We start from the raw sequence: 16,687 nt of genomic DNA, 5'->3' as shown, positions 1-16,687 counted from the left end.
GATTTGAGTTGCAGATAATTTGACTTCCTTACTATACCATGTCTAGGTTAGCACTAAGATTTAGGGCAGTCAGAAAAACAGTAAATTAATTCAGGTCCAAAGATTTTCAGCTTACAGAAACAACAAGTTTTCCATAGCTTGTACCAAATGAGCAAGCTTCTCTCCCTGCCACTTTTTCATAGTTTTACTGCAGCCCCTCCAGGAATAGGTTAATAAATTCCTTGACTTGTGCATTAGTACCAGTAGAGACCTCCAGTAACTGAACTTCTCATAGTTCAAATTATCATTTTGGAAAACATCTAAGCAGAAATGTAGAAGTTAAATGCTTTTTTTAAAGCTGAACCATGTGTATAAAACATCCAGTGAATGTATAAAACCAAGAACGAGCAACTTACCCTAAATGGGCTAGATGTAAGCTCTGTGGTGCTAAGTGCTCCTGTTTCTAGTTAATATGCTTCTCTTTCTTTGCAGCTGGGTAAGATAAACTTGCACCACTATTCAGTGTGCAAAGACTTCCGCTGCCCGAAGTCACTGTTATGTCAGTATTTTAGGAAACCTTCCCAATTGTTCTCATATCTTTGGAAATTTATGTCTGCTGGCACTGAGTGCAGTGACACTTGCTGATGAATTTAATGAAGGCTGCAGTCCAACGAGTCCAGCAGATGTTTCTGGGTTTGCTTCACTGGGAACTTTCTGGTTTCTTCTTCCTTCATTCCCAGGAATCTAGACCCAATTTTAGAAAAATGCTGATGATCCAACCAGCAACAAAATGACTGAAATAAGTAAGTCTTCATCTCTACAATCCTCAAAACAGTCAGCACTGCAGATCTATAAGCTGCTGAAGTTAGGTTGCTTATCCAAGCCTCATTAGCCTGGAAAAATGAAGAATGAGAAACTCATACAATTGGCTCTCAGTAGATTTGTGATATTTCCTTCACTTATCTGGCACAGAAATATTATCTATCTCACAGTATTTTGGCTCCTCCAACTGTGAACCTGGCAATACATAAATACATAAGAAAATAATCTTTTCCAATAAAAACAAGAGGAATTCTCTTGAAGTTACTATTTTGTTTGGATTTTAGTTTGTTTATTTATCTTTCTATTTTGCTCTTTGCTACCTGGGGGTGTTTGCATTGCTCTACATTGCCACAGAATGTTAGCAGGACAGTTGGATCATGCAAAAAAGAAGAAAAAAAAGAAAAGAAAGGCTGTAAAGCCTGGAGTTGTCTTCCTTATGCTTGCTTATATAGAGATGTGGCTGTTCTGAAAATAAAGGGATGAACAGAATGACAAGAAAGGCAAAGAAGAGCCAAGAGAACACCACAACACGCTTGTGTCTTCTTTATGGCCTTTTAACCCCACAGTTGGATTAATTTTTGAACTCTTATTTGTCCTTCCATTCCCTAATTTCTGGATACACCATACTTCACAATCCAGTAGTTAGTGCTTATGATGGCAGCAGTTACATATACAGAACAACTGTGAAGGCACCTTCATTGTACCTATCCTGTCAATGTAAATAACATTCAAGTAAGCCAAAGCAACTTTCTTGCTCCGCATTATTTAGGTAACACAACACATAGTATAAGTCATTAAAGACTACTGTTTTATTATTATTATTATTACTCAGCATTAGGAATCCAGAGCAATGCAAAGGACTAAAAAACACCCATCCTAACTTTTATAGATAATGCACCATTGCTTATTATCTGGGCAAGAAAACTGTCATCCATTCAATTACATGATTTTTCCATCTTTCCAAACCACCTGGAGAACTCCACCAGAATGACCAGCAATCACTCAGACTGCCATTACTGCCTGCAGTCTCTCCGTGGAAGGAAGTATGCATTAAAGGAAGAGAATGCTTATTGTGTTAGATGCTATGACAGCCTATTTGCCAACTCCTGTGAGGAGTGCAAGGAACCTATTGAATGTGATTCCAAGGTAAGGATTTAACATTCTTGTTCTTTGTTATTTGTCAACCTCATTTCTTTAATGATGGATCATATATCAGACATTCTGTGTACTCCTGAGCTGGTGAAGGAACCTGAGCATAGTGGTTGTGCACCTATGTATATGCTCTGCTAGCTATATAATATTCCTTTCAGAATAGGAAATCCAGATGAGAAAATCTGCTTGTACATGCACCTCTAGTATCGCCTATGGATGTAGTATATGCATGGACCACATCTGGATTCCATCCCTCACTTCTGCTTACTCACCAACAGCAGAAGCTGCACAGTGCTTAAGGGACTTTGGGGTGCTAATATAGTTCAGTGGATTAGGCTGAGGGAAATTTTGGAACTTCTGAGAGACAGCTGTTGGAAAAATTGCTTTCAGTTATTCTGCAAATTATTTTAACTGCAAATGTTGACATACAGATATCAAGATGTAAAGAAACAATGTCCAGAATTTATATTTTTTTTCTTCTACTTTTGGAAACAAAACTTTCATTTTAACTTAATTTCGTGCTCACCGTGTTTGTCTCAGACTAAATGTGACTGGCAGTGTTTCTGGGCTTGGCTTTCCATTTACTTCTACTCTTTTTGAGAATAAGTATTAATACCATGAATTCCTCTGTAATCTTTGACAGGGCTTCCAGCACCCTTTAGCTCAATTTACAGCCCTTTACACTTACAATTTTAAAAGATGAAACCTGTCAAAAACCTCTGTTTTTGCTGAGTTCAGTTTATACTGCTCACCTTCTTCCCATGCTCATTTTGCTTATGTTCTTCTGAAATAAAAGAACCTACTGAATCCCACCACTAAACCTTAGTGCCTCAGTGAATGCTAGATCATAAAGTTATTAAAGTAAACCTCTCAGGACATCTCGTCAGCCAATATACTTTTGGCTCTCAAAGTACATTGTCTGCGTACAGCTCAGTTCCAAGAAGGAATAGTCAAAGAAAAACATTGATATGGATGATGACTGCTCTCAAAGGCTCACCAGTGTTTTTTAGTTGTAAACCTGTATGCTTCAGTCACTGTTACCTGGAGAACACGTGCTCTGAGCTCACTAACCCACTTTTACAATTTAAACTTCTGTAAGTGGCAGGACTAGCAATATAAAAAGGTCACTAAAAAAAAGAAAAAAAAATCACGCCTTCAGACTGAGTGGAAGGAAAAACAGAGATAAAAAATAAAGCAGGGGTAAATAAGAAAGGAGTGTCACAGCTAAAGAAGTGACCCACAGAGGTCTACAGCATGTTGTCCAACCTCTGCCAAGCTGCTAGAGCTTGGCTCTCTTCCTCTCCTTATCCATTTCTTGCTTCGTATGAGAAACCATTTTCTAAAAGGTTCAGGGTGCTAACTAAAGGAAATGAAAGTTCTCAGCACTCAGCAATGCCACAGATGAACCGTGGTATGTATTTCATTTCTCATTTTAGCATTTTAAGGGGTGGGGAACTGACAAAGTAGAAAAATGAGGTTGGCTTTGTGCCTTTTTTTTTTTTTTTTTTTGTGCTTCTTACTTATAAAGAAGACCTGGAAAGGCCTGGTTAATTTTTTAAGGATTATTATTTTTCTGGTGATGCATTTTTCCCGTGTATTTTCCAACCTTGGAAAAATAAAATCTGATGCTTGCTTTTTTGTTGTTGTTTAATTATTAGTGGAGGCCTCATACTTATACTGCTAGCTCTTTCATCTCTTAAGCCTGCTGAGTCTTAAACAAGTATATTTCTGCCAGTTCTTTTAGAGGGAATTATATTAGGTATAAACAAAAGCAATGACTTTTTAATAGGCGTCCTAAGAACCATTTTGTTCTCAATTAATGAGATTTTAATTGCTTGTTCTCTGCAATAATATGATCTTTCTTTAGTGTTATGTAGAGTCAGCTGGAAGGAAAAGTAGTAACGTTAAAAAATACATGAAGTTCTACTTAAAAGTCTGTAGAGAATACACTTCTTGTCAGGAGGCCTCTGCACATTAAAAATGTTAATTACTTGCTTCTCCTTGAAGACCAACAGTAAAAAAATATATGATGGGTCTTCCAATATAAACATCTCTCTGATGTTGCATGCTGAGGGGCAATTGCCTCAATTGCCTGTGCCAAAGCAGCTCCTAATGGCCTAGCAAGAGAGTTGCAAAATACCCTGACACAGTGACTTTGAGCACTAATATTGCCTTTGAGCACACCTTCTGCTGGATGCAACTCTTGAAGTTGCCATTGCAGTGCTCTGCATTTTTCTCTTCAGTTCTGGGAGAAGATAAGGGAAAAGAACACTGTAAAGAAATGCCTTTATTAACATGCACTTACTTTCTCCAAGGATCTGGCTTACAAAGGCCGCCACTGGCACGAGAGGTGTTTCAAGTGCACCAAATGCAGCCGTTCTCTGGTAGAGAAACCATTCGCTGCCAAGGATGAGCTCTTGCTCTGTACTGAATGTTACTCCAATGAGTATTCATCAAAGTGTTTCCACTGCCAGAAGACCATCATGCCTGGTAAGACAACAGGGATCCTCCTGCGGAAAATGGAACTGCATTTTCAATTAAAATCACATCCTGAAATAACCTAGCTACAACAGCACAGCTTGCAGGACTGCTGTTCCCTCCTGCAGTACCCTGCCAGCAGCAAAGACAGGCAAGGCAGGCCCTCTGGTCTAGCATTGGCAGAACTTATGAATCCTTTTAAAGAATATTAGAGTTCAAAATAGAATAAAATGTGTTCATGCTGTGCCCTTGATTCTGCCTGCAGTTCTTAGGAAGTGCATCCCACTGTGAACATAGGTGGACAAGCAGCTATCATCAGCAGGAGTGCTGAGCTAGACAAGAGATCTGCATTTTGTCTGCCACATTGGCAAGGCCTCGAGAACCAGAACTAGCTCACATTCTTTATAAACCATTTCTGTTACTCAGAAAAACTTTTCACTTCAGTTGTCAAAACACTAAATTCTGTGTTCAAATAATTACCAGTATTTTTACTACAAAACACAAAATGGATTTGTTTACAGCAGGTTTGGCACCGTAAGTGCCAAAATGAAATAGCTTACCATGGAGAGTGGGTCCCAAACTATTGGAGCAGTGGACTATGCTAAATCCGTAAGCCTTTCTACAGATGATTCATACATCTCCAAATTCCAACAGCAAACTGTATGCTGTGGCCTTACAATTACTAGTTTGGGCCATGTGTTCAGTGCAAGAATCAGAGTGCAAACAGAGAGCTGAAGAGATGGTAATCAGTTTCTACTTCCTCAGCCATTGACTTTTTAGCTTGCTAGTTCTGTGCTGAAAAGACTGTAGGCAAAGATAGTATATCGCCTTCAGACTGCTAGGAGGAAGCTGCAAACTCTTTATGCTGAAGACCAAACTGTAGGTTCTATTTCCTTTAAACCTACATCTAGGAAACAAGTTATCTAGGAAACAAGTTATCCAGGAATTATCATTTATAGCAGTAATTCTTTTCTTCCTGTAGAAAGGATGATAAAAGTACCTGGCATCCCTCTGCGCAGGCTGATGCCACTGGCAGGGGAGGAAGCTGCAGTGGAGAATCACTTGAATATCATTCTCAGACATATGTGCATATCTGAGGCTTAACAAATCTGTGTTAAGGAGTACAGTTGCACCTGTACACAGTTTAAGAGCTTCTCTAGTAGACATTTAACTGAGAGACTTTCTTTTGGGATTGCATCTGTCCTCGGACTGAATCAAAGCAACAGGCTGAATATGATTAAAAAAAAATAATTAATTTAAAAAAACCCTGCTGAACTAGGATGAAAATGATGAGTTTTAAGAAGAGACACAGTAGTTTATCGTAGAGATACTTTAAAAATTCCAGCTCGGGATGGATAAGATAAATAGTGCAACCATAAGTGAAAGAAACTTAGTTTAAAGAGGATAAAATACATTAATATTTATACTAAACATCCAAACAAATTCATATTTAATTTATAGAAGTGCTATGTACCTGAACATCACATCATCGCTGAGTTGTCTGGTCTGAGAGAGACTTTGAGCAACTGGAGTGTATAACAGAGCAGTAACTCTAAAAGAGACGAATAAGGGGATAAAAATCACATTTCAAGCCACTTAGCGTGTCCTTTGCCTCACGACCATAGAATACTGAATGTGTTCTTGAGATTAGCTACATAGTTAGAAACTATGAAATTGAAAGTAAGTGTTTCGGGGGATAATAAAATACTAAGAAGATGAAAAATGAGACATTTAAAACCTTGGTTGCAAGACTGTATCTGGGAGCATTATTTGTGTTGATTTTTGCAGGTTCCCGTAAAATGGAATTTAAGGGCAGTTCCTGGCATGAATCCTGTTTTGTTTGTCAGTATTGCCAGCAACCACTGGGAACAAAACCACTGATCACCAAAGACAATGAGAATTACTGCGTACCCTGTTTTGAGAAACAATTTGCTCATCGTTGCTACTCTTGCAAAAAGGTAACCGCAACAGAAAAATGAAAGCATTTTAGTGTGCTACCATGTTATTTTTGGTTGGGACCAGCTTGTCCAATAGCAAAAGTACACCAACAAAGACTCTTTCCACAATCTATAATTTGCAGACTTAAGACAACCTCTGCAAATTCATACTTTCATTCTCACCTGGAGGTCTGAAACCTAGGTGTAGATTTCAGTCAAGATGTAGACTGCCTCACACAATGGATAAAAAAGAAAATATCATCAGAACACGTGAATTCCTAGGTCAGCTCTTTTCAAATATTCTGTAAAGGAGCTAAAGATTAAAAAAAAAAAAAAAAAAAAAAAAAAAAAAAAAAAAAAGGAGAGGGAAAAGGGAGGAGAGTTACCTGTCGAAGTTCTTGAAGACAAATCGCACAGCTAACTGAAAGTTCAGACTGCACGCTTAACAAGCTTTAACAGAATAAGAGCATAACTTTTTACCCATTTACTTAAAGCTTTTGTCAACAAAGTATATTTTTAGCGCTTTACACTAAACAGAACAGAAAAAGCAGGGAAAATGATCTCGAAATCAACAGAACCTTTTACCAACAACTACTTGTAATTGCTTTTAGCTCCTTTTCAGGAGCACCTGCGGGCTGTATTGTCTTTCTAATGGGTATTCATACCACCTGTTTTAAAGAATTTAATGTTGATGCTCCAATTAGAAGCCTGTAGTCTTTTTCATCGGTAGAGCTTTCAAGGCGCTTAGGAGAGCACCTGGGAGAATATAATGAACTTAAGCTCCCCTGACTGATCCCTGAGTTGTATGGATGAAATTTGAAAGCTTTAATAACTCCTTTTCTGTTTCAGTTTTTAAATAATAGAATGGAAATACCAGTTAACTTGCCTTGTTCATGGAAATGTTGGATATAAGTTACGGGTGTAAATAAACAGAAATAGTGGTGTGTCTAGGTAGCTCTGTAAGACAAGCCCTGAAAATAATTTAGGTAATCAATAGAAAAGAGATGTATGTTAGTAGCAAAAATGAAGTATTTCTAGTTAGTCACTTGTTCACAGCAGTTTGGTTCTGTGCTACTGCATTTCTAAGCAATGGCCACCTCTGTAGAAGCCATTAACTCTTTTCTTGAGAGCAAACTTGTATCAAGATACTAGATATCTTGATATATTGGTATATTAACACTAGAGAAATAGAATACAACAAGGGTGTCACACCATCTAACTTCAGATCCCAAAGAAAGCTACCTATGCTCCTTAGGGAAACAATATTGCTCATGGAAGAAGGAGCAGCACCATGCAAAACATTTGGTGGACTGATAGGAAAAATGAAGTCTTCCTTTTCGCATTGATATTGGTTGCTGAAAGCTGACTGTGACAGTGTTTGCTGTCCTCTTCCATGTGATTGATAATAATAAACAGGTTGATATAAACTTGTTTACATTTGCAATAAATTTATTCACCAAAACAAATAAATTGGGGTTATTTTGTTAATAGTTGTGATTTTTAACAAAAGCTGACATTTTACAGAAAGTTGTATAACACCTTTCTTCCCCAATAACATCTGATCTTGCCTTCATAAACATACCTCTCTTTATATTTGTCAGATATATTTACATGCATAATGAGCCACCTAAGCTGAAAAAAGCATTCAGTCTTACCTCTTTGTCTCTTGAAATGTATCAAGCAATAATCAGTTTATGTAGTGTTTAGTTGTGGTAATACAAGTCAAGTTTCCCAATATCGTAGAACACAAAGTTTCTCCTTTGGGTACCAGAAAGCTTGATTTCAAATGGCTTTATCTTTCTTCTTCCAAATACAAATAAATCAGTTCATATCTCCCTCAATTTCTCATGTTTTAAAATTGTCTCAAGTTAATGAAAACACCCACTAATCTGATTCTATTCTCCAGGGAATTTCTTTAAGCTGCTTTTTACGGCAGAATTTTGTTTATTCTTTAGTATCTCTATCCCTATGGTCAATATATATATATATATTTGTTTCTCGTCATCAAATTACTTATCTCCAGATTTATATAATGTTGAGCTGTAAACATCTTCCTCTAACAAAAGTTTTTAATTTAAGCAAAACTTGCTGCCTCTTGTTTTTTTTTTTTTTTTAATTATTTTTTCCCTTTGATAGTTAAACTTTAGAAAGTGCGTCTAAATATTCCTATGCTTCTATATCTAGGCATTAATTTGCATTAAATGATCACATGACAAATATAGTAATTCTTACACAAGTTTATTAGAGAAATTGAGGTTAGCAACATTTGTATGAAAAAAATCAGGATTTGCTTCTTAAAAACTCTAGGAATGCAAACAGACTACATGCATGCTAGCTAAAACAACTTTACTGTATGAAATTGCATCTGTCCCATCAATAAGAACTGAGATAAAAGAGATTGAATTGCTAAACTGAAATCCTGAATTTTGTGCCAGAAAAAGATTATTTGAGATTTTGAGATTTTAATGGAAATGCAAATATGAGTTAGAAGTAGCCCAATACCAAAATACTAATATCAGTCACCATTTACATTTCTTATTGCCTGCCATCACTCAGTATTATTCTTCGTTTTCTTGAAATTGTGTTTTTCCAGAGAAATTTGGTGTTGCCTTTATTTTTATTTCATTGTTTACAACTCTTTCTCCTCCTATTCCAACTACACTCGTTCATTCACTCTCATACATGTATCTTAGCGGTAGAAATACTGCCTTACATCTCATTTTATTTCTAGAAAAATTCCTTTATACAATCTCTGACAACTTCAGTGAAACCTACTCTTGATCACACTCATAAAAGCCACAGAGCAGCTGGAAATTTCCCCCTTCAGGTATAAACAATAGAGAGCTTTGAGTGAGTTGCAGGGAATGATAAACTTGATGACACTGACAAACGCTACTTTTTTTTCTTCTGACGGTGTAGAGCTCCTTTCTGTCCCATTTCTGCTTCTTTACTGCCTCTTTCCTCCTACATAAAATACAGTTTGAGTTTCAAGACAGCAAAATGTTAATTCCAGTTGGAGATTAACCCTCATCTCAACATCAGTTCTATCAACCACTCTCCATCAATGAGAATTGTATGAGTATGAAGAGTATGCCTGATCCTCAGCCTTCACCCAGAGTTTCATAACGAGACAACCTGTTATATTATAAACTATGGGGTTTGTACACTGGTATGTTCAGATCAGCTGTATTGAGCCAGTGAGATGACCACACTGTCTCTCTTATGCACATTGTAAGAGAAAAAACAAGTGGAAGGACTTATGAAATTCTTGATAATCCTTCACGATCCTTTGTTTCATTACTTTGTTCTTTTTTGTCACAATGTTAGGTAATAACTTCTGGGGGAGTGGCCTACCACGACCAGCCTTGGCATAAAGAGTGCTTTGTGTGTGCTGGATGTAAAACTCAGCTGTCTGGGCAAAGGTTTGTTTCCAAAGATGAGTATCCATACTGTGTAGATTGTTTCAGCAAGTTTTATGCTAAGAAGTGTACTGCTTGCAAGAAACCTATTACAGGTGAGTGTTATCTTTTAGAAAGGTCTAATACTGTGGAATCATAGTTTACTCTCAAATCAGATGTCTAGTTTAAAGAACAGCATTAAAAATAGTCCCATCATAATTAAGGACTGAGGGAGTTAGGTACTACAGAGGACCCACCCTATACAATGCAACATGTCTTGCTCAGACATACTGATTACATGTGTTCCCTGACTGCTGAGTTCTTTTATGTGCCAAACATTCTTCAATTTACCACTTTCTGCACAAAAAATCATCCCCAATAATGCATTCTTCTGATTTCAAAAAAGACTGTCCTGAGACAATACATACACACAATTCCCTTATGGCTGTAATTGGTTTGGCTTTGTTTTTAAATACAAATGTGATAAAACTGAACGTGAATTAACTGCCTGCTGATAAGACACAGCTGTTATGTTGGAGAGCTTGCCAAGCAACAAAGATTTGTTGCATGCATCCCTGTGTCCCTAAATGATTTGTAATTAGACACATGGGTCAGTAGTCCATGGTAGCTGAAATTATCTGAGACCATTGGCTCCTGTTCTGCATTATGATTCTATTATGCGTGAAGTCAACTCTTGAAAAGTACTGCCTGACTGATACAGGTGCATGCTGCATATGCAAATGCACAAAGAAAATCATGAATACCCAATCAAATAGGCATGATTTTACTCTCCTCTCCTGCCCCCTGAAAAAAAAAAAAAAAAGAAAAAAGAAAAAAAAAGAAAAAAAAAAAGAACAACATTTTTGTTTCAAATATTCATTGTAGGAACTTAATGATCTGATAATTTCTCAGAGACATTAAGAAACTTAGTGGAAAAGGCTAAGTTTCAGTGTCATGTAGCAAATGTGTGTACCTTTGCATTGCAGATAATTTTCATGAGAGTTTTTGGGAAGGTCTGTAAACCTGAAGGGACATTCTGGTAAACCCATTCTGTTCAGAATGCATAAGGGGGTATGAAACCAAGCAAGTAACATGTAGCTTTACATAAATTATTTGTCATCATCTTTTATGTTTCGTATTACTACCTTAAAGCGTTTTGGTTTTTTTCTTTTCCAGTTCAGCTAACAAACAACACTTCAGACTATGGGTTTTTGTTCATTTATATGAACAACAACACAATCACACTTCAGGAAACAATTAGCTGTGTTTCTGAACCATGTCCAGAAATGCTGAATTTACATCTTCTCATAATCTCTTTCAGCTCTTGGAGGTGCCAAATTTGTCTCATTTGAAGAGTGTCAGTGGCATGAGGAATGTTTTAACTGTGCAAGATGCTCAGTCTCACTGGTGGGCCAAGGATTCCTCACCAAGCAGGATGCAGTCCTTTGCCATGAATGTGGTTCTTCGTAGTTCTGTGGAGAGCTATAAAGATGAATTATTCTCACTATATAACCATGTACTTTGTTACTCTGCAGTAAGAAAATCATTTAAAAGGTGTATCACTTATTTAGCAATTCAAGTAACTTTCCAACAGCAGTTTAATTCCATCACAGTTGTGAACTTCTTGTTATAAAAATAAATAAATAAACAGCCACATACTGCCTCAGAAAACAGTGCAGAAAAGATTAGTATATATTTTAAATATAACTGCAGTATGTTTCTCCTTGTAACACACTGCACTCTGCTGTTAGAAACTTTAACTTTCATTTCCCACGAACCAAGGAGGTGTATAGAAAGTCTATGTGACATATATCTAGTTATGAGGCATTAGCATTGCAAGTGAGGAGGAGGTACGTGTACACAAAGAGACACCAAGTCAGGGAAATCCATTCCAGGGCCAGAGAAAGGGATAAAAGATCCTTTCCCTCTCTTTATTGATATTGTTGAGAGTGCTCATCAGAAAAATAGAATTTCCCATAAATTTAGTCATCCAAAAAACTGAACGATAGGTCCTTTCCCAAAACTGGTCAATTGCATTTTATTTTTCAGGCATAAATGTTTTAGAACATGAACAAACCCTTTTTTAATTTTAATTTTTATTTTTAAATCTACTGTAAGAGGTACAGATTGCCCAAGGTTGGATAGTGGTAATGTATAGTTTCCAATATCTAATATGATTTAAAACTGTCTCCATTATCTTCACTAGACCTTCAAGTGCACTCTTAAAATATAGTTTCTCTTATTTGAGGCAAGAGCCAACACACAGCTGTCCCTTTAAACTACATTTTTCCTCCCTTCAACACTCATTTGCCAGCAGTCAAAATACTGATAATGGCTTTACCATTTCTGCACTGCAGTCTTTGATTCACAGTCAACTCCTTTTCTTGTAAACGTCCACTTGTCTGTAGCAGGCTATCAGCTGCTCAGAGCCAATACCTAGTTCATTCTGCCACGTGCCAACATGCATGTGCCAATATTATGTCAAGAATTTGTAATGTTGCCATATCAAGGTAGGCAGTGCTCACATGTAGTACCAGGTAGTAGTTTCTCTTTCCTTAGCTCATGCTATATACACACTATATGTTACAATGGCCTGACTCATTCTGCAGTATCTCTACCAGGCCATGGTGTAGGATACCGCGGTTCTATGCCTATTAGATGTTGTTTTGCTCCTCATCTCACGTGTCTGAAAATTGTTCTCCTTTAGACTCTGATGTTGAAAACTTACAGTTATTTGTCTGACTTGAGAGCACTTTATTCATACTGAATTATGTAGATGCTGCTTCAAGTAGAAAAAGGAGAAAAAAAGAACTTGTAAGCATAGCTAAGCCAGAGCTATATGGCAGTGGCATAAAATCAACAAGTACATAGCAATCTGTTTCCCAATCAATAAAGTATTAATCTTCTGCTATATGTGGTATTCATTATTATTATTTCTTTTTTCGGTTTCTTCTTTCCTGACTGCTTTTACTGGAGTGTGGAATTGGTTTAGTTTCTGTCTTTTCACTTAAAATTAGCTGTTTCCTTCTCTATTTCTACACTGCACATGGCTGATACAGGTTCTTGGTAATACTTGGATTCCCATAAATAGAAATAGGTTTCACTGCCTCAAATAAAATATATAAAGGAGAGGAGAGGGACAGAGAGAGGACCACATGCACACATGTATTTATATAGGTCCACTGTTATTTATGATGCTCTAAAAATGTGCACTGAATTATTAGAAATTAGCCCATTAATAAATGCTAATGGCCTTAAATTTTTAAATGAAAACAATCACCAAATGCAGTCATGTCTGTGGGGCTTACCTTTTATTTTTGTTGTGTGAAATGACATTCAGCAAATTGCAAGAAGGTGGTTCAGGCCCTTTAATCAGTCTTGTCTAAGCAATGTTCTAGCTTAATTACAAAGTGACACAAGAATTATCAGGCAGAGCCTTAAAGCACAGTGCAGACACAGTGATCACGATAATCCCAATCTTCTATCCTTAACATTTAGGAAAATGAAATTCTGCTCTGACTCACCAACTAATTATATTTTTAGAAATACCAACTGAATTATTTATTTCTCCTGCAGTAAATACACCACAGTCAATTCTGAAACTGAGCATTTTCATTTCAGAGTAGTAATAAGAAATAAATGTGATTACTATAAATAGTTGGAATAAAAGTTATATTAGATTGATATTTCCTAGTCTCTCTGCTACCAGCTACTGATGTCTGAACATAAATGCAGCAATATTCTGCACAATCTGGGTGACCTATGCTCGTGATAGATGAAATCCAATTTGAATAGCAGCCAGGAAGGGCTACAAGAATGAACTGCATGTATCTATGCAGATCATGGAGGAGATAAGACAGCGGCTCAAAGTCAAGTGACTACATTTGATTCGTGAACAGCAGAAAGCAAATTTTTCATTACCAGATAGTGGGAATTAAAAGGCTGCTGCTTTGTAGTGGAGAGGCTTCCAGGACAGCCAGGAACCAAAGTGGGGAAAGGTTATGCTGTTAAAGTTTTATCAGTATTTTAAAGAGCATGCATAACATGATTGCCTGGGATACCAAAGTACTGGGAAAATGAACCAGATGGTCAACTCCATTCCTCGTTGCTAACATTTGATTTACTGCAGGAAAATCATGGTACAAACTCTAGTGCAATTCAATTTTGTTTAATAAACTTTAGAGGATGGCACAGTGGTGTCTCATGCCCTGAATGTATGCTGCTGTGCTCGCCATTGTCCCAAGGGAGCAGGAGGGAGGATGCTGTTCAGGCCTTCTGAAAAGTGAGGTTGGTGCCCTATTACCACCCATAGTACTTAAGACTGAAGTTCTTCAATCACTGCCCAATAGCGAGAAAACTCTCAGAAAGAGCATGCTTAAAATACACTGACAAGCCTTGCATTTTCACTGCTAACGGATATTTCTCTAGACATATTTCTCAGTGTCAGAATTTTCATTCTACGACAAGTACATGTAGTAAGAGGAAGTTCTCAGCTTTTCCCTGGACTGCTGCTTTTAAAATCCAGGCATGTTTTCAGTAGATGATTTTGCAGGCAACAGACAAGTCTCCACTGTTTCAGAGACCAGTGCTCCAGACCCATCACTCATGTGAAGGATGAAATCTAGACACCCTCCTTTCTCTTTTGCTCGTCTCTTGGTTTTCTGAAAAGAAGATGTGTGAGCTAAGACTGAGGGAGAGCTATGACCATGTCAGTGAAATGGGTGTCTCATCACAGTATAATTTTATTGCAGTATCTTAGTGCATGCATGTTCAATTTATGTTTTCACCCTCCCAGTGAGTATTTTCCCAGGCCCTCTTGATGGTGGAAGTGGCTCAGGGCAACCATAGAAGCATTAGGAGATGAGGTGAAGTGGTGAAGTTCTTCGAGATCTATGCTTTCAAAGAGTTCACAGAACCCATCATGACAGGAGGAGAGGTACCAGTTTAGACTCAGCTTACGCGACCAACAGTTTCAGAATTGTAAGTGATTTATAGGCTGCTTCAACCCAGTTCCATGACTAATGGGGTGGGGGAAACCACAGACTCATGCCCTAGGAGAAAAGAAAGGGGGAAAAGGGAAAGGGCAGGCAGTTGGGGTGAATGACACAATGGAACAACTCAGCTAAGGAGAAAGGGGTCACACACCAGGTACAGTGCTGCACAAAGCTGTTTCAGTTTGAAGAAGATTCATTTAATTACCCATTAAAAAAGAACCGGGGTAGTGAGAACTACAAGCAAACAAAAACCACTTTCCCATTCTAACTTGTGTCCAACTCAGGTACGTGAAGTAAGGATGGCAGCAGCACATCTCGGGGATGGTCCCCAAACTGGTATATGTGTTCACTTGTTGTCAAAGCTCCAATGTGATGTATTTTTTGATTCTACTCAAGTTATGTGCATAACTCCTCCCATCCCCATGCCGGGGGCTACTGCCAGCCTACTTCCATGTGGGCTGTGGGGCTGTGACCTCACAGAGCGATCCCCACCAGCCGGACTATGACCTCATGGCTCTGCCCATGTAAGACAGCGGCCAGCACTTTGTCTCTCCCAGTGCGGTCGTGGCCAGCTTTGAGCGATGGTTGTCGACAGCGTTCTCCTTGTCCCCAGCCTCCTGCTCTTGGTGGCTGGGGTGTCTCTGCTCACCGCTTTCTGGCGCCGACAGGTAGGGAAATTTGAGGATGGGAGTCACTTGAGGCTAGGTGACTCAGGGCTTGGGGGTGGGGGGTTAGGGCTGCCCCACAAGCCCTGTCACTGTGCCATGTTCATGTGCCCGTAGGGTTCTGACCGGCGCCGGCAATGGTGGAGATGGTGGCAGCACGTGGTAGCATCGGAGTCAGGTGAGTCCCCTGAGAGTCTGCCTGGCACATTCCCAGGCAGGGCCAGCCCTCTGGGAGAAGTCAAGCTTCATACCAGCCTCTGTCATGTAGCAGCCAGGCCAGGTGGGCCTGGAAGATCCCGCTGCCCCCTATCCTACTGTGGCTCAGGCCTGCTACCTGTTTTACAGGTGCTGAGAGGCAGACAGGCAGGCGCGGGAGCCCCCTGTGCAGGCCATGTTGCTCCCAGCAGCAAGCATCACCATGGCAGGGCAGTCACATCCTGCCCCAACTCATCCAGCCAGGAAAGACCCGGCCTTTGTTGCAGCGTAACCTGTGCCCCTCTCTTCACACCGACTCTGCCACTGGTACCACGAGGCCTGCAGGGAAACCTGGAAGGCTTCCCAGACAGGACCAGCGCCCGCAGGTTCTGGTGGCACATGGGACCCCCAGGATGCTCAGTCAGCGTTCGAGGCTAGGCAGTGGAGTTCAGGACCTGCCTCCTGAGATCCTCAGCTGCACAAAGCCACCGGTGAAAGGGATGGTCTTTCAGGAGGGCCTTGTTCAAACAGAGGAGAGAAAGCGCTGGTGGGAATACAAGACCAAGAGGCCTATTTGGCCTATGCGCCCCCCAGCACTTCCCAGAGGGCACAAGAAAGCAGGAGCAGCAGCAAGACCATCACGAGGACCAGCTTTGAGCCTGGGGAAAAAAGCAGACAGCCAAACTGAAACCTGCCAGCCCTTCAACTCTGGCTTCAGCGGCAGCAGAAGCACAGAGCAATCGGACAGGCTCGCTATGGAAAGGCTGTACCGGCAGCTCCTGGTGTCCCTGAAATGGCCCAAGACCAAGAACAATTGCTAAAAAGTCAGGCAGCGGATCTGAAGAACATCCTCCCTGTAACCTCTTCCTGCACACAGCCACCAGTGAAAGGGACGATTGTGCAGGTGAACATCCTTCAAACAGAGGAGGGGAAGTGCTGATGGAAGAGCATACCAACAGAGAACTGGATCTCAGCCCTAAGATCATTGTTTGCATCACACTATTTCAGTTGGAGGTCTTTCGCAGTTTTAAAAAGATAGTTTAATAAATGACTTGCTAGTCTTCAGA

General features: G+C 39.3%; 2 protein-coding genes across 10 annotated transcripts in view; both read left to right on the top strand.

The window, feature by feature from the left end:
• FHL5 (four and a half LIM domains 5) overlaps positions 1–12,677 on the top strand; it is a 27,924-nt gene extending 15,247 nt beyond the window's left edge. For 3 of the 9 annotated variants that reach the window (XM_025148755.3, NM_001277723.2, XM_046938895.1), the window contains 5 exons: positions 1,777–1,947; positions 4,269–4,443; positions 6,220–6,389; positions 9,696–9,882; positions 11,088–12,677. In XM_025148755.3, coding sequence (XP_025004523.1) covers positions 1,789–1,947; positions 4,269–4,443; positions 6,220–6,389; positions 9,696–9,882; positions 11,088–11,236 — 840 coding nt within the window. In that variant the 5' untranslated portion in view covers positions 1,777–1,788 and the 3' untranslated portion in view covers positions 11,237–12,677. Of the gene's footprint in view, positions 1–719; positions 783–1,690; positions 1,948–4,268; positions 4,444–6,219; positions 6,390–9,695; positions 9,883–11,087 lie in introns of all 9 variants that reach the window. The other 6 variants (XM_040697168.2, XM_015284613.4, XM_040697169.2 and 3 more) reach the window with 3 other exon arrangements.
• On the top strand, positions 11,661–16,687 carry LOC121110211. Its single transcript, XM_040697739.2, has 3 exons — positions 11,661–15,428; positions 15,543–15,603; positions 15,771–16,687. Exons 1-3 carry the CDS (start codon positions 15,342–15,344, stop codon positions 16,439–16,441), a joined length of 819 nt encoding a protein of 272 aa, XP_040553673.1. The 5' UTR covers positions 11,661–15,341; the 3' UTR covers positions 16,442–16,687.

Source organism: Gallus gallus, chromosome 3 (genome assembly GCF_016699485.2).
Source record: "Gallus gallus isolate bGalGal1 chromosome 3, bGalGal1.mat.broiler.GRCg7b, whole genome shotgun sequence".
Taxonomy (NCBI): domain Eukaryota; kingdom Metazoa; phylum Chordata; class Aves; order Galliformes; family Phasianidae; genus Gallus; species Gallus gallus.
Note: the sequence above shows the minus strand (reverse complement) of the source record. Positions and strands in the feature narration are given on the sequence as shown.

Coding starts and splice junctions, on each gene's coding strand:
- LOC121110211 (XM_040697739.2), top strand. CDS start 15,342: ATGGTTGTCGACAGCGTTCTCCTTGTCCCCAGCCTCCTGCTCTTGGTG. Junction 15,429..15,542: donor CCGCTTTCTGGCGCCGACAG/GTAGGGAAATTT, acceptor ATGTGCCCGTAG/GGTTCTGACCGGCGCCGGCA. Junction 15,604..15,770: donor CGTGGTAGCATCGGAGTCAG/GTGAGTCCCCTG, acceptor CCTGTTTTACAG/GTGCTGAGAGGCAGACAGGC.